The sequence below is a fragment of the Orycteropus afer genome, unplaced genomic scaffold, assembly GCF_000298275.1.
Source record: "Orycteropus afer afer isolate SDZICR_OR568_19922 unplaced genomic scaffold, OryAfe1.0 scaffold00071, whole genome shotgun sequence".
In the NCBI taxonomy this organism is placed as follows: domain Eukaryota; kingdom Metazoa; phylum Chordata; class Mammalia; order Tubulidentata; family Orycteropodidae; genus Orycteropus; species Orycteropus afer.
This window is the reverse complement of record NW_006921658.1, coordinates 11627357-11645898: the sequence shown is the minus strand read 5'-3', so window position 1 is coordinate 11645898 and position 18542 is coordinate 11627357. Positions and strand designations below refer to the sequence as shown.

The 18542-nt window shown below is 40.8% G+C and overlaps 1 protein-coding gene across 1 annotated transcript in view; it reads right to left on the bottom strand.

Annotated features, from left to right (window-relative positions):
- PAPSS1 (3'-phosphoadenosine 5'-phosphosulfate synthase 1) overlaps positions 1 to 18542 on the bottom strand; it is a 167023-nt gene that overhangs the window by 70718 nt on the left and 77763 nt on the right. Inside the window, exons 7-9 of the mRNA XM_007940773.2 lie at positions 17616 to 17727; positions 12965 to 13170; positions 11697 to 11832 (exon numbers count right to left, since the gene is read on the bottom strand). Of these exons, the coding sequence (XP_007938964.1) occupies positions 11697 to 11832; positions 12965 to 13170; positions 17616 to 17727 (454 nt within the window). The remainder of the gene's footprint in view (positions 1 to 11696; positions 11833 to 12964; positions 13171 to 17615; positions 17728 to 18542) is intronic.

Here is an 18542-nt window from a genome sequence, read left to right as displayed (position 1 = left end):
CTCATTGTTGTTTTGATTTGCATCTCTCTAATAGCTAATGATCGTGAGCATTTCTTCATATGTTTGTTGGCCGCTTGAATATCCTCCTTGGTGAAGTGCCTATTCATGTCTTCTGCCCATTTTTTAATTGGATTGTTTGTCTTTTTGTTCATTTACTAATTCTTTATGGATTAGTTTAAGATTGCTTTACCTAAGACAGTGGATTCAACTGTGTTGACAATAGGAGATGATCTATGAGATGAATCAAAATTAATTTCAACATTTATCCTTTCCATTTCCTTCTAGTCCTCTGTCCTCTGTACCTGGGGAAGGATCAAAAATTGTAATAGCTCTGATTTCTAGAAGATCCTGACACCATGAATCTAAAGGAAACTTTTTCTGTAAAAGGCTAGAGAGTGAACATTACAGGTCTCTTTTGCAACTACTCAATCCTGTGGTTGTAGCACAAAGGCAGCCATCAACAATACATAAATGAATAGGTGTGGCTGTGTTCCAATAATACTTTATTTTACTAAAACAGGCAACAGGCTGGATTTGAACTGCACACAGCAGTATGTCGACCTCTGAAAGACAAATAAACGTTGGTAGAGAGAAGTAAAAAGGGAATTCCAAACAAGCAGACTTATATGAGCAAAAGCATGGAAGCAGGAAAGCAGAGACGTGTCTGACTAATACAGACTCATCCATTCTGTCAAGGATAGAGGATTTACACAGCTGGATATGAACCCTGGCACAAGATTTTTACACAGAACTTTAATGTCGGTTAAGAAGGATAAAACCAAAAAACCAAACTCACTGCCATCGAGTCGGATCCAATTCATAGCAACCCCTTGTTGGATTTCCAAGGTGGTATCACTACCGAAGTAGATTGGCCCAGTCTTCCTTCTGAGGATGGTGGGTGGGTTTGAACCACCAGCCTTCTGGTTAGCAGTCAAATGCCTTAGGCACTACTGGATGCCAAACAGGTGTTGTGAGTGAGAAAGTGAAATAATTAGTAATGTTTTACAGAAAACCAGGATTGAACAGGACTTGGAACCCACCAGCCACTCCGTGGGAAAAAGATGAGGCACCCTGCTTCTGTAAAAATTTAAAGCCTTGGAAACCCTATTAAAAAAAACCAAACTCACTGCTATCGAGTTGATTCTGGCTCATAGCAACCCCCATTGGTTTCCTAGGCAGTAAATCTTTATGGAAACAGACTGCCCCATCTTTGTTTCGTGGAGCATCTGGTGGGTTTAGAACCACCAACCTTCTCATTATCAGTCAAATGCCTTAGGCACTACACCACCAGAGCTCCCTGGAAACCTATACAGCAGTTCTACTGACATAAAGGGTTGCTATGAGTTGGAACCTGTACAATGACCTGTACATGAGAAACCTGTAAATTGACCAGGAGGATGTTGTTCGAACAGAACAAGGGGACACTGCATGGTTTAAAATCAAGAAGGGAGTGCATCAGGGTTGTATCCTTTCCCTATACTTATTCAATCTGTATGCCGGGCAAACAACCTGAGAAGCTGGACTATATGAAGAAGAACGTGGCATCAAGATGGAGGAAGAATCATTAACAACCTGCAATACACTGACAACATTAGTTTGCTTGCTGAAAGTGAGGATGACTTGAGGCACTTACTGATGAAGATTGAAAAATAAAGTCTGCAGTATGGATTACATCGCAACATAAAGAAAATAAAAATCCTCCCAAATGGACCTATAAGTAGCATCACAATAAATGGAGAAAGACTGAAGTTGTCAAAGACTTCACACTGCTTGGTTCTACAATTGATGCCAATGGAAACAGCAGTCAGGACATTAGGCGACATATAGCACTAGGCAAGTTGGCCGCAGGGGACCTTCTTCAAGTGCTGAGGAGCAAGGACGTCTCTTTGAGGACCAAGGTACACCTGACACAAGCCGTGATATTTTCATTCACCTTGTATGCACGTGAGAGCTGGACAATGAATAAGGAAGACAGAAGAATTGATGCTTCTAAGCTGTGCTGCTGGCGAAGAAGCTGAAAGTGCCATGGACTGCTAAAAGAACTAACAGATCTGTCCTGGAGGAAGTGCAGCCAGAATGCTCCTTGGAAGCAAGAATGGTCAGACTTCATCTCACTTACTTTGGTCATGTTGCCCTCTAAGAGGCTATAATCTAGAGGAAAAATTAAACATTCTGTAAAAGAATAAATACGTGTTGAAAGGAATATATTTAAGTCCAACAGGACATTATGAGATCTGTTTTCAGAAGATAAGTCTGGTGACTGAGAATAAAGTAATGAAAGAAAAGAATGGAATTCCATTTCTTCATCTATGCAGGAGTTTGCTGGATTAAATTCACTCATTCAACCAGTTCCTTCTTGCTCTATCACAGTGAGTAAGAAATACTTGCCAAATCAAAAGGCACTTTCCTATTTTAAAGTGTCCCAACTTCTCTACTGCCTCTGACATAAAAATTTACCTCATCTTCACATCCTAAAGGTCTGGTAACCATGGTTTCAACCATTTATATTTCATCTACCTCTTTACTCATTTTTTTTAAAGTAAAAACAATGATACAATGAAGAATAAAAAAAAGTTGGGGGGGAGAACCCCTACAGTTGTGTTGCCCTAATATATTTGGCATAGTCTCCTAGTCTTTCTCCTTCTACATACATTTTTACATAGTTGTAATTATAATATTTATGACATTTTATGTTCAGCTTGGCCATTTTGGTGTAACCACCTGTTTCTGACATCTTGTAGTCCTCTTGGAGCAATCGGGTTCATTTCTGGGTCCTATGAAATTCTTTCTCTACATACTCACTCAGGAAATGTATCCCTTCACCTGGATTCAATTACTATGCGGATACAGATGGCTCCTGTTAGCTGTATCTCTAACTTCTGACCTTTCAATTCATCAGTTATAGAGACCTATTACTAAAGACATTTCAATATATATTGTTTGTTACCATCCCCCATACCCACAATTCTTCCACTTTCACTATCCCTGTCATATCTCACACCAAACTCAGGTCTAACTCCTACATCTAATCCATCTCTTGTATTTCATGGTAAGTGATAGGACATTTTAGTAGTGTAGATCCTCTCTCTTTCCTCGGGACTCTATACCATCTAGTTCAAAACCCAATGCACTATGGAAGGGCCCCGTTTCCTTCTGGAAGGTAGAAGGGGAAAAAGAAAATGGAGAAGTGTTTGATTTGTGATAGGGGAAAGAAATGGCAGCCATAAGCATTTCCTGATGGTGGGAACAGAGTGCACTGCTGACACCACGGGATACATGCAGCGCACGGGCTGCCTAATCTAGCATCACTGTCATTACATGCTGTTGTGGCACACTGCACAGAGCCAGGTAGACTTAGTTGAGGGTCCAAGGACAACTTCAGTTCTCCCTGCAGGGTTGTCATAAGCAATAAATGAGATGATGAGCATGAAAAGGCTCCTAAACCCTAGTTACCCTTTCCCAAAATTTCTCAGAACTGTGCTTCACTCTCCAGTCCACAGTCAGAGCCCTGGTATGCATCCTGACCACTAAACCCAGAATTACAACATCTTCCTGCTTCTTTCCTTTCAACTTCTCTGCTAAACTGTCCTACATACAGCAGTAATTAATAATTCTCCTCTTCCAATCCTACCAAAGCTTTGTTATCTGCCACTTTACCCGAAAGCTCTAAGAACAGATTTTTCCTAACTCAATACACTAGACAAACAAGAAAGTACAGTTGCTAGGCACGGTTTTTTTGGGGGGAGGGCCGGGGGGTTGTGAATGTATTCGATGTTTGGTTTTGTAGGGGGTTTTTAATGGAATTGTAAGTAAAAAGGGGCTTAACCTCCCACCACTCCCTCACAAGCCTTTCTTTTACTTAAATTGCTTAGGAGAAAAAACAAGGAATCAATAAAAGAGAAATGGGCCACTTGAGTATAAATATGAATCTACTGTTAGAATTTTCACAAACTGGTACTCTCATACCCCAAAGTACGGCAGCAATAAATTGTTTTTCATTCACAAGACTAGGAATGCTCTCAAATTAAAGGTAAAATGAACACTGAGTGTAAAGCGTTTTGCAAACTGGGCTCTGAGCTAGTTGCTCTCCATTTTTCTCCCATTCTCATTATCTACTCTCTGCCCTTTCCTGTGTCTATGTCTGTGTATGGGAGTAAGGGGTCTACAGGATGGGACATTTGTGGCTTCATAATGGGAGACATTAGCAATCAATGAAAGGATGGAGGAAGAAAAGGTTTGGGGGAGTTTTCCCTATTAGTGTCCTGCTAATATTGAGACTGTGATTCTGGCTTTGCCCATGTCCCCCTCCAAAAAGCTCTGACCAACAGTCCTTTTTCACAGCTCTAGTTCCCACATGGCTTCAGAAACACTGGTTCCTTCCCTTGTTTTTTTCAGGAGTGGTAATTGTCTGTGGGTCCAAAACATCTGTGGGTTCCCTTAACCCTGACCACCCTTCTTTAAATACTTCATTCTATTGTGTTCATAGTCTCATCTGAGTGCACCTTCTGTTTGCCACTGGGACCCCAGCTAACAGAAGCTTCTATCACCTACCAATCCCTTATCACAGTATTCCCAGCTTATGGTTATCTATAGTCAAGAAAGCCTATCAAATTATAGCTAGTAACAAAACAACTCTACAAAGCTTTCTCAGACTTATTCAGCACTATACTACCACAAACTGACTTGAAAAAAATTACGTCAATTTTTCTCTTTGAAATCTGGAAGGATACAAATATTCTTTGCATAATATATACTAACCGGCTCTTGCCTGGCTTAAGTGAAATTCATTCTACTTTTCCAGGATTTTGGTCAACAAGCAGTGATTCAAACAATCTAACACCTGGATATCATGGCACTTTGCAATCACTGAGGTGGATATTAAAGACATTTTAATTCTTCCAGCTACAGAATGGTCTAGAATCAACAGAACTGGTTATATTAATGTTGTACACAGGAGAACACCCATGTGGGGAAAACAGAGTACTTCTAAGATGAGGAGAGAGGAGAAAGAAACGGACGTAAGAAAAGAAGCCCTAAGTAAAAGAAAAAATAAGTATTCCCTTTTCTCTCCCTTAAACCAAGTCTTGTACATGTTAATAAATGACTTGTTATGGACATCCTAAATGATCGAACAAGAACTACAAAGCATACTGCCTTTGTCTGTTGCTTATTTGCCTCAATCTAAAATGGAAAAGTAAGTAAAGTGTAACTCCAAAGATCTCTGTTTTCTGATGTAAGGTTAATAACTGGCTCGTGGCTCTCAGCTGCTTTAAACAAACTTGTAATAACTCATTATGTAAAACAATCTCTAAATGACTTTAAATGTTTGGCCTTCAAAGATGTCATATTAAAGTCTCCAATTATGAAATACTAATCCTTAACAAATGCCCTCAACAATGCCACCAACTGATTTACTAACATCAATTCCAGGTATGAATTCAAATTTCAGCAAAAAAAATAAAATAAAAATAAGATGATTTCAACAAGTCTGATATTAAAAACGTTCATGTTCACCAGAAAAAAAAACGAAGTCTACACATAATGAACTATCAGATGCTCTGGCTTTAAGGAACATAAGAACCAACTGGAAGTATCATGAATCAATTCAAAGCGATGTATTACCCCTTTGAAAAAGAAATCTAGACACAGATGGCTCCACGTTTGGATGAGAAAATGCTAGAGTAAGGAAACAGGTTGGCATAGCTGTGATTCTCATGGATACAGAATGGCTGCAGGAGCTCCAAACACTTCACCCTCACGTGGCAGCATCTCAAGCATGTCTCAGTTATCTAGTGCTGCTATAACAGAAGTACCACAAGTAGATGACTTTAACAAACAAAAATTTATTTTCCCACAGTTTAGGAGGTTAGAAGAGTGAATTCGGGGCTCAAGCGCTAGAACAAAACCAAACCAAACTCACTGCCATCAAGTCAAGGTGGTATCTCTACAGAAGTGGACTGCCCAACCTTCCCTCTGAGGTGTGGCTGGTGGGTTTGAACCACCAGTCTTCTGTTAGCAGCCAAATGCCTTAGGCACTAAGGCTTTTTCTCTCAGTTGACTCTGAGGGAAGGTCCTTATCTCTTCAGCTTCTGTTTCTCCCCTTCCTTGGAGATCTTCAGGGCATCTATCTTCCCACAATTACAGCTCTGCTTCCTTGCTTAATCTGCTCTTATTACATCTCAAAAGAGACTGAACACACAAGCTGTATTAATACATCCTCATTAACATAACAAAGAAACCCCATTCCCAAACAGGATTATAACCACAGGGATTGTTGTTGTTAGGTGCCCTCCAGTCATTTTCCACTCACAGCACACCACCCCATGCACAGCAGAACAAAACACTGCCCATCCCACCCCCAGCTCCAAGATCCCTGCTATAACTGAGCCCATCATCACAGCCACCATGTCAATCCATCTCTTTGAAGGCCACCTCCTCTTTCCTCTACCCTCCACCCTACCAAGAATGACATCCTTCTCCAGGGAATGGTCCCTTCTGACAACATGACCAAAATAGGTGAGACGAAGTCTGGCCATTCTCCCTTCCAAGGAGCATTTCGGGTGCACTTCCTCCAGGACAGATCTGTTAGTTCTTTTAGCAGTCCATGGTACTTTCAGCATTCTTCGCCAGCACCACAACTCAAAAGCATCAACTCTTCTTCGGTCTTCCTTATTCATTGTCCAGCTCTCACATGCATATGAGGTGACTGGAAATATCATGGCTTGTGTCAGGTGCACCTTAGTCTTCAAGGAGACATCCTTGCTCATCAGCACTTGAAACAGTTTCTTCACAGTTGACCTTCCCAGTGCTACACGTTGTCTAATATCCTGACTGCTGCTTCCATTGGCATGGATTGTAGAACCAAGCACAGGGATAGCGGTAAGGATTTATAATACATATTTTAGGGTGACACAATTCAATCCATAACCAGTAATGAGAGAGAGAAAAGAAAAGTTTTTTTTTGGTCATAGTCAGTTTCCTATCAGGAAGGAAAATCTACCCCAGAAGCCCTCTTCCTTTTAAAGGCCAAAACTGATGACACATGCTGATCCTTAAATTAGTCACTGACTGAAGAGAATGGGGGTACCATTATTGATTTATATCAATGATTCATTCCCTATAACTAGACTCAAACCCTATCAGAAAGAAAGAGAATGAGCTGTCATATAGTGTTTCCAAGTATAACATTCAGAGAAGTTTTGACACCAGTAGTTTAAGATAAGTATTTGCTTTGAATTCAGAAGAGAGTAAAATTCAGAAGGGGATCCTATACTCAGATACCCTAGAGAGACCAAGGAGAAAATGTGAATCAATGATACAGGCTGGATGGAAACCGTGGAGCCTTGGATATGTGACCCATTTAAAGACTTCCTGTTCTTGATCCCTTTTAAGCTTCTGTCACCCCAATTATCAGCAAACAACAACAGAGCCACACAGGTATTCTTTCTCTTTCCCTGACCTTCACACAAATATGGATGGACAAGCTTCTGACCCACTCACAAAATAGAAATGATGACATCTTAATCTCTATGCTCCAGGTACTGCTTTAAGTGCCCTGCACATACTCTCTCCTTTATCTTTTTAAAATAAAATCCTCCACATTAGATATCATCATTGTCTTCACTGTACAACTGAGAGAGTCAGTCCAGGAGAAGAGTATACATATATACAGGATTCAGAATGGCCACTAGGACCTGCAGCTCACAGCAGCTAAAGCCAACTGATGAAATGGGTGCTCTTTCCCAGATATACGGTTGTCACTTGGGAAGGGGGGTTTCTGGGTAACAAAGATGGTTCAGTAGCCAGTATTTCCCAAAAAGGTGCCTCTGTTCTTTCTCAGCCACATCTACCTGATTTCTACACAGAAAATATAAAAGAAAGCAACATGAATGCCTAGGACCTGACCAATCTGTAATGGGTGAGAAATATTTAGTGGCATCATTGCAAGATACCTCAAATTCTTCAGATCTTTAAAAAAGCCTCCCAAAATCTACAGTGAATGCTCTTCCCAGATGTGGCACTTTGTATTTGCAAGTATAGGGAGGAAGAGAATATGAGCGCACCAAAGTAAACTCACATCAATTACCCACCTCCTAAGGCATTTGACAGGAGCTCTGGTAGCGTAGTGCCTAAGGCACTTGACTCATAACCAGAAGGCTGGCGGTTCGAACCTACCAGCCACTCCTTGGAAGGAAGGCTGGGCTATCCACTTCCGTAGTGATACTGCCTTGGAAACCCAAGGAGGGGTCGCTATGAGCTGGGTCCAACTCGATGGCCCATAACAACAACAAGGCATTTGACTGCTAACCAGAAGGCTGGCAGTTCAAACCCACCAGCCACGCCTCGGAAGGAAGACTGGGCAATCTACTTTGATAGTGATGTTGTTGTTTGTATGGGCCTTCTAGTCAGATCCGACTCACAGTGAGCCCTCCTTGGGTTTCCGAGGCTGTATCACTACAGAAGTGGATTGCCCAACCTTCCTTCCAAGGAGTGGCTGGTGGGTTTGAACTGTTTAGCAATCAAAGGAGGAGTCACTGTGAGTGGGATTCGACTCAATGGCAGTGAGTTAGATTTTTGTGGGTGTAAACGACCCAATGGCAGGAAGTCTGACACAAAAATGCCATTGAAGTCTGATTACAAAAATGTAATTTATAATATATAAGACAGGACAGTAAAGATCAGACTCATAGCAACCCCTCCTTGGGTTTCCAAGACAGTAACATTACAGAAGTAGATTGCTCCATCTTCCTTCCAAGGAATAGCTAGGGGGTTTGAACCTCCAGCCTTCTGGTTAGCAGACAAATGAATTAGGCACTAGGCCACCAGAACTCCCCTTTTTCACTTTATAATGTATAAGACAGGACGGTAAAGAGCAGTATCTATAAACTCTCTTTTCTTACTGTTCTATTTCATGTTAATCAAGAAATCTGAAGATATTACTAACCTATTCTAAAACAACTTCTTCTGCTATTTGTTTAATGCCTCTCTCTTCTAGACTATAGGTGCCTGGATCTATGGATCCTCAGTACTTGGCACAGTGGCATGTAACAGACACCCAAAATATATTCATTCAATGACAAGTAAACATGATACAGACACTGCTGTTCTATTCTTGCTGCTTTAACACATTCCATTCATGTAAGATTCTCGGACATTCTGAGACATAAAGCACACTGATATGAGTAATCAGTCAAATAATTTCTGTTCTATAGAAGGTTGGGCAATCTACTTCTGTAGTAACACTGCCTTGGAAACCCAAGGAGGGGTCGCTATGAGTCAGGTCTATTTCCATTTAGTTTTAACATGTGAGCTTTATAATAAATAAATAAAAAGTCAATTTGTTACTAGCCTCTGTTTTCTAAACAGATACAAAATCATTTTTAATAAAATTATAGTAACATAGCCAAAACCACACAGGTTGATTTAGTGTTAGAGCTGTTGTTAGGTGCCACTGAGGTGGTCCAACTTAGCGACCCTATGTACAACAGGAACAAAACAATCACTGCTTATGCATCATCCTGACACTCACTGCTATGTTAGATCCCAATGCTGCAGCCACTCTATCAATCCATCTCATTCAGGGTCTTCCTCTTTTTTTCTGACCCTCTACTTTATCAACACTGATGTCCTTCTCCTGGGACTGGTCTCTTCTAATAACATGTGCAAAGTATGTAAGACTTACTTCTAAGAAGCATTCTGTCTATACTTCTTCCAAGATGTATTTGCTAATTCTTCTGGAAGTCCACGGTACTTCAATATTCTTCACTAACACTATAATTCAAATGCATCAATTCTTCTTGGGTCTACCTTATTCATTGTCCAGCTTTCACATGCTTATGAGGTAACTGAAAATACCATGACATGGGTTAGGTGCACCTCAGTCCTCAAAGAGACATCTTTGCTCTTCAGCATTTTAAAGAGGTCTTTTGCAGTAGATTTTCCCAGTGCAATATGACGTCTGATTTCTTGACTGCTACTTCCACGGGCGTTGACTGTGAATCCAAGTAAAATGAAATCCCTGATAACTTCAATCTTTTCTCCATTTATCATGATGTTGCTTAATGGTCCAGCTGTGAGAATTTTTTTCTTTATGTGGAGAATCCACAATGAAGGCTGTAGTCTTTGATCTTCACTAGTAAGTGCTTCAAATCATCTTCACTTTTAGTAAGCAAAGTGGTATCATTTGCATATCACAAGTTGTTAATGAGTCTTCCTCCAATCGTGATCCTGTATTTTCTTCATATAGTCCAGCTTCTCAGATTATTTGCTCAGCATACAGACTGAATAAGCATGGTGAAGGGATACAACCCTGACACACACTTTTCCTAATCGTAAACCCTTGTTCTGTTCCAATAGCTGCCTCTTGGTCTACATACTGGCTCTTCATGAGCACAACTAAACGGTCTACATTCCCGTTCTTCGCAATGTTAGCCATAATTTGTTATGATCCCCACAGATGAATGTTTTTGCATAGTCAACAAAACACAGGTAAACATCTTCCTAGTATTCTCTGCTTTCAGCCACAATTCATTGTTCTGCATCCTCTTCTGAATCTGAGGGTGAATTTTTGGCAGTTCCCTGTCAATGTACTGCTGCAATAATGTTTTAATTATCTTCAAGAACATTTACTTGCATATGATATTAATGATATTGTCTGATAATTTCCACTTTCTGCTCGACCAAGGGGCACCAATACAGATCTGTTCCGAATGGTTGGCCATGTAGCTGTCTTCCAAATTTCTTGGCATAGAACAGTGAGCACTTTTAGCGCTGCATCCATTTGCTGAAATATCGCAAAGCTGGGTTATACTGACTACCTTTCCTTATCTATTTTGTTGCCATATTTATATTTATTCATTGTGGGGTAAAAGACCTAGTTTTACTCTAGTAAGATGGCCTCAATCCTTAGCCCTGAAGAAATAACCCTTAGAGTAATTGGTGTGCTTTCATCTGGGACTTCCAAGCCACACCTGAGAATTGGTGCTAGCAAGTTGGAGCTGGCCAGACCAGAAAAGACTCAACTGGGAGGCCAGTATCAGCTGGCCTTAGGAGAAATGATTTAAGTCTATTGTGCAGGAGTGGCTGATAATAGCCCTAAATACAGCGGTTCAGAGAGCTTCTCCATGTTGGGAACCTCCCAGACCTCATCCTATATGTTTCTTTGTTTGTATACTTTTTGACTATAATAAATCTGTAGTCGTAAGTATGGTATACTCTGATTTCTGTGAATCATTCAGCAAATTATCAAACTAAAAAGTCAGTGGAAGCCAGCAAGTCAGTAAGTAAAGAGTGTGGACTTCTGAGTTAGTGGCTGGCATCCTGAAGGAGTACTGAGAAACCAGCCCTCAACTCTGGCCAGTGGTTAAGACTGGGATGTCATGTGGGTTCTCCAAACTTGCAGCTGACATTTGCCTATCTGACAATCTGAAGGACAGTTTTCTTTCAATTTGTGAGCACCATTCTAGCTCCAGATGGCTCAGAGAGAGAATGAGTGATGTGGGGTACCTGGCAATGAGGATGTAGAAGTGGGAATGTGAAGACTGGGATCACACTTTGGGTTTTGGATTCAATGCTGATCCTTAAAATGTACTTACCATTCTGTTTAACATTTTAGTAAGCACTGAAAAAAATTGAACCTTTCCATCAAGCAAAGACTCCAAATAGTCTCATATTAGATAATTAGGTCTTTGTCTTACCAGCATTCAAGTCTTTAAACTTCTGCTTTAGCTCAGTAGGAGTAAGACGATACTGATCAAGACCATCATTCCAATAGATTCGGTCCAGGACTTGAAGATCTCCTCCAATTAGCCAATCTCCTTGTTCCATAACCATCTAGTAGGAAAAAAACAAAAATAACTTTTCAAACATGAAACCAAGATCAAAATGAGAAAATTCTCATATAAGCTCAATGCAACTGTAAATTATTCATATCTTGAGGTCAAAGGTAACTCTGCTTGACTATTACAACTGAATAGGAATTAGAAAGACTCTAGAATGAGAATAGGAGCTCTGGTAGCACAGTGCCTAAGACATCTGATGGCTAACCAGAAGGCTGGTGGTTCAAACCCACCAACCACTCTTTGGAAGGAAAATTGGGCAACCAACTTCCATAGTGATACTGCCTTGGAAACCCAAGGAGGGCTCGCTATGAGTTGGATTTTTGGTTTTTAGTTTAGAATGAGAATACATTTTGTAATTTCTTTAAAAACTTGAGAAACTATTATATTTGCACATGAAAAAACAAAATCAATCTAAATAATTACAACTTTCTGAGTAACAGAAGTCTTCTTTTCAACGTTGTTTATGTTGATTAACAGAATAATTCATAAAATAAGACACTTTGGAGAAACTAATTATATTTTATTTTTGCACACTTTAAACAACATTAAATGAAAAACCCACACAGTCATGGACCCCCAAAGCACCCCTGGCCTTGCACCCTGCTATAATTGCATGGTTAACGTCTACTCCCACAGACAAACTTCACACTTCAAGAGTATAAAGGCTATGCCCACCATGTCCATCAAGCCAATGTTCCCAGCACCTAGCTCAATGTCTGCTGTATGTAAAAAAAAAAAAAAAACAACTATAATTGAGTCAATTCCAACTCACAGTTACCCTATAGGACAGAGTAGAACTGCACCATAGGGTTTCCAAGGCTATAAAGCTCTACGTAAGTAAATTGCCTCATCTTTCTCCCACAGAGTGGCTGGGGTTCAAATTGCTGACCTTTTGGTTACCAGCCAAATGCCTTAACAACTGCACCACCAGAGCTATGTCTGCTATATAGTAGATGTTTAAAACATATTTATCGAATAAATATTTATCTGGACTATGCAATCCAGTCTCAATTCTGTAAAATATCAACAATTCCAATAAAACAACCAGTATGTAGGAAATGTCCACATTTCAGAGTAAAAATTACTGGCAAATCAAGATGAAACACAACAGATCTGTTCAGGACCTTGATGTAAGGGTGGTTTTTGCACGTTGTTCCCCACTGTCTGGCACAGCGCTCCTCTTTCCTGTGCTCAAAAAACTCAGGGTTGCGAAGAATAGCCACACGGTGGCCCTCATATATCAAAGCAAATGCTGTACAGCCATCCAGCCTCTCTTTATCTTCTTGGGTAGCTGTCAGAACTATAGGCACTGACAAGTTAATGACACCCCCTGCAGAGCACAGAAAAAAAGATAAAACATGCAGTCTGGATTACTCCAACAGAACTTACATCCACCTTTCACCAGTGGGCACTCTTCAAATAATAGAAGATTTAGGGGTCCAGTGACAGTGTTCAATTGGCACCTGGCACAGAAACTCAGGTGCAAGCTATAAGCTCAGAGAGAGAACAAGCAAGAACCCAAAGTTTTGGTTTTTTTTTTTTTAGGAAAAATTAACAGAGCTAACCCATATATATATGGCAGTATTTCTCATAACAATTCACAAAACTATCTTTAGGGGAAAAATCTGGTATGGCATCTGTGTAGTGAGGAATTGTGCCTCAACTACAGAGAGGTCTAAGGAAGACTGGGCTATCTACTTCTGTAGAGATACCACCTCGGAAACCCAAGCAGGGGTCAATATGAGTCAGAATCTACTCAATGGCACAGAGTTCGGGGTTTTCTGGGGTTTCTTTTAACAGAGAGGTCTAAGGGGGCAGTGGTGGTTCCGTGATAGAATTCCTCCCGTCCATGCAGGAGACCTGGGTTTGACTGCTGGCCAATGAACCTCAATCCTAACCATCACCTGTCTGTCAGTGGAGGCTTGAATGTTGCTCCGATGCTGAACAGATTTCAGGGGAGCTTCCACACTAAAGACAGACTAGGAAGAAAGGCCCAGTGATCTACTTCATAAAATCAGCCAAAGAAAATCCTATGTATCGTAACAGTCCATAACAGATCATGGGGATGATGCAAGAGCAGGCAGCATTCCATTCCTCTATGCACAGGGTTGCCACGAGGTCTACTCATGGCAGCTACCAGCAAAAGAGGTCTCGCCTTTGTCTAGGTTCCTGTCAGGCAACCTCTAAACTTCCATAATTTCCCAAGTGATAGAAGTGTCATGGTGTTACTCATGGTGGGACCCTTGAATCATAATTTAGTTTATGCTAATTAGATGACAAAAGGTGAGGGCTGATTCTGCCAGAAAGACCAACCATGTGATGAGAGGGATAGGACTTAGAGCCACTGATATCAGCCTGACTTTCAGAGAGCTATAATACTGAGTATCATCAACTTTAATGTCAGATGTTGGGAGAATAACACTTACCTAAGGGAGCTCTGGTAGTGTAGTGTCTAAGGCACTTGACTGCTAACCAAAAGGCTGGCGGTTCAAACCCACCAGCTACTCCTCGGAAGGAAGGTGGGGTAATCTACTTCCATAGTGATACTGCCTAGGAAACCCAAGGAGGGGTCGCTATGAGTCAGGTCCAACTCAATGGCACATAACAACAACAATAAGGACAACAGAAACTCTGCATTTGGAACCCTCTCAGATTTTTCTCCATCCATATCTTCCTTTTGCTAGAGTAAAACAGTAAGAAGAGCACTTTCCTGACTTCTGTGAGTCTTCCTAGGGAATTATCAAACCTGAGGGTTTGAACTTATAACCAGCTGGTCTGAAGTTGAGGGTGGCCCTGGGGACCCCTGACCTTGCAACGGGTATCTGAAGTGAAGACAGTCTTATAGGGACAGTGCCTTCAGGCTGTGCAGTTTGGCGATCTCACTACAGAACCAAAGAAAAGGAAGTGTTTAAAAAGGAAGAATCAGCTGCTGAAGCCTAATGCCACAAAAGACATACTGATCATACTGAGTACCCTCAATATGGAAATAAGACACAAAACTACGTCTCAGGGTCTTTTTGGGAAAAACTTCAATCCTTGTTAGTTACAGGATAACGTAAGTAATTATATATGAGTGACAAGCTGATTAAGTATGTTTGGTATGGAATCTGTGTAGTGAGGAATTGTGCCTCACCTACAGAGAGGTCTAAGAAAGACTGGGCTATCCATTTCCATAGAGATATCACCTCGGAAACCCAAGTAGGGGTCGCTATGAGTCAGAGTTGACTCAACAGCACAGAGTTTGGGTTTTGTTTTGTTTTTTTTACAGAGCGTCTAATGGGGCAGCAGTGGTTCCGTGGTAGAATTCTTACTTGGGTGTACTTGAGATAAACCAAAACCAAACTCACTGCCATCAAGTCAATTCCAACTCATAGGGTCCCTTTTTAGGACAGAGTAGACCTACTCTCATAGGGTTTCCAAGGCTGTAAATCTTTATGGAAACTGACTGCCTTATCTTTCTCCTGTGGAGCAGCTGGTAGATTCAAATCTCTGACCTTTTGATTAATAGTCAAATGCTTTAACCACTTTGCCACCAGAGCACCTTATACTTGAGACAGGAAGACAAAAATACCCAAAACATTCTTTTGTTTTTCAATATGCTGACAATCCAACTGATGTCAACTGTCATAGTCTAAGCCATTGTCTGAATCATTTGACCAAAGACACAATCTCAGTGCCCAGCCTCTCAAGCTCTGAAAGTTTTCTTTTTCTTTATTCTTTGAGCACAGGCTAGGAGAATAAAATATACTCTCAAATGCATAAAAAATCCTATTAACATATCAAATAGATTTTTTTTTTTTAAATTATAACGTTCCTTCTTTGAACAAAAGAGGTTGACAAAACTGCTTGACTGATTTAAAATTATCACTAGGTACAATTTAAAGTGGAAAATTAATAGGTAAATTTGTATATAACCCAAGATTAAATCATTTATGAAGAAGACAGTACACAAAGACTTTTACTATGAGTTCCAAAGAAAAATAAAATCTAAAAGCAATATTTCATCTGTATATTCTTGTGATAATCTCGAGAGGAATGATTAGGAACTACACTTTCTAATATCTATTTCACTTTCTAGCTAAAAGAAGTCATATTACAGAAATTTGGTAGGAATTTAGTAGAGTTTTGTGATATTTAAGAATTTTTTTTTTTAATTTAGGAAATTAATTTTAGCAACAGTATACAGAGAAGGGAGGTGGTGCAGTGCCTAAGGCATCTGACTGCTAGCCAGAGGCTGGTGGTTCAAACCCACCAGCCAGTCCTCAAAAGGAAGATTGGGCAATCTACTTTCATAGTGATACTGCCTCAGAAACCCAAGGAGGGGTCACTATGAGTCAGATACGACTTGATGGCAGTGAGTTTGGCTTTGGTTTTTTAATACAAAGAAAGGTGTCCTAGTGGTACAATGGTTAAGTGCTCATCTGCAAAAAGAAAGGTTGGTGATTAGAACCTACCAAACATTCCACCAGGAGGTGGCGGGGAGGGAAACCTGGCAATCTGCTCCCATTAAGACTATAGCCTAGGAAACCCTTAGCCCTATGGGGCAGTTCTAGTCTGTCCTATGGGGCAGTTCTAGTCTGTCCTATAGGGTAGCTATGAGTCAGAATTAACTTTATGGCACACAACAACAAAGTTAAAGGTAACTGGATTGTAACTATAATGCTCTGCAACAATTTATTTGGCAATTATTAGTTTTTAAGTGTTTAAAGGAATAGGAAGAACCATTCTTCCAGCTACCTGTATCAGAATTCCTTAGCCTGGATTCTATGACTCCTAATTAAGAGGTTCAAGCACAGCCTTTGTAAGGCTAATGGAGCTCTGAGAAGTGTAGCAAAATTCTGAGTACCTGCAGGAAGTTTTCCACAGTGATTAGGTGGCTATGGCATGGGGAAACTGTATCTGCTTTTTAAATCCATTTTCAGCTCTAACTCTCAAGTGTTCCATAAAATAAATCACAATCAGAAAAACAAAAATATGCAACTAAGATCCCACAGTTCACTTAAGTACTCAGTACTGATACAACTGAGTCTTAAAATGCTAACTCTGTGACAATGCTGTCACTACTACTTTTTAAAAATATACCCACTCCTTACTTATTGACATGTTTACATTCAGTTGTTTAGATTCAGTTGTTCACCACTCGCCGGAAACCCCTGGTGTCTCAGCATGCATGTGGCATGGACAGATCCCCTTTCCCCACAACTGTGAAGTCCACAGGAGTTGCGGGTAGAGGTAGTGGTGGTCAGGTGCTGCCTGCTGCCCCACGGGTGGGGACCCCATTCATCCTCCACCCACTGCCTCCTGCTGCCTGCCCCAGTAAGCAATGCCACTCTTTCCCTGTGCAGCCTCGCGTGGCCCCCTTCCTTTCCTCTTTCCTTCCCACTAACCTCCTCATCATCTTTGTGCCTTTGCTCAGCCACCCTCAACTGTCAGCCACCTCACATCATCCCACCATTACCCATACCCTCTGTGGCCAGACCAAGACGTCATGGATGAACAGGAAAAGGTGGCCCATCAGCCACTATCCATCATGTGGTCTGGTCGTCATTGGGGCCTCTGGTATATTGTGCAGGATAGCCTCGGAGAGTGCCCTGGGCCCAGCCGCAACCTCATGTGGGGCCAGACCATCAGAGGTACCACCTGAGAATTTTTTCAAAGTTGTCATAAGTGCAAAATGTCCGATAAGATAGTAAGGAGTAGGTGTAGTAACAATTTCCTGCAACTATGTAATTTCTCATCCATACTCAATGTAATATTGACTGTAAAATATCTTACCATCCAGAAGACAATCAAAATGAAGGCACTGCAAGTACTCTCTCTCTCTCATAAAGCCATTCAGAGGTGTTGCCCAACCTTCTGCCAAAACCTGCACCCACTGCATATCCACCTAGTAAGAAAGTAAAGAAAAATTCTCTTTTGTGCATTTATAGACAAAAACAATAATGACCTTTAGAAGTTTAATTCTGAAAGCAATGGAGAAAAGCACTTCAAGAACGATGATGAATTATACAAAATCTAAAAAGAATAAGGGCAGCAGGCAAATAATATCATTTACCCTAATAAATTTAAATAACAGTAAGCTTCCAAGTATTTCAATTAAGGACAGCATCTCCTAAAACCAGTGGTTCTCAAACTTTAAGATTTATCAAAATCCCCTGGGAGGTCTGTTAAATCAAAGATTATATCAACCTTAGAATTTCTAACTCAATCTATTTGCTGTGGGGTCCAAACACTTTCATTTCTGATGGTTCCCAGGTCATATTGTTGCTTTTGATAGTCTGGGAACCTTACTATCCTAAACCAAAACAAAACGAGTCCCTGAGTAGTGCAAAAGATTAACAAGCTTGGCTGTTAACCAAAGGTTGGAGGTTCAAGTCCACCTAGAAGCACTTGAAAAGAAAACCTGGTTGGGGACCAGGTTTGCTGGTCCAATAGAGCCTGATGAAACCACTGAGACTATGGCTGCTAGCTGCCTTTCAGGTATGGAATTGAACCCACACCTGTGGTTTCCAGCCAAACAAAGTATAGGCATGTGAGTTAAATATTTACCTCAAGTAGACACATGCCCTGGAGAGAACAATCATGGGAGAAGGAAAGGCTGCTTATGCACAGGGAGACAGCTCAGGGCGCAAGAGAGTATGGAGGAATGAACACTGGGAAGAGGTAACTATGGGGAGGAAGTGGGAGGGGAGCTGTTGCATT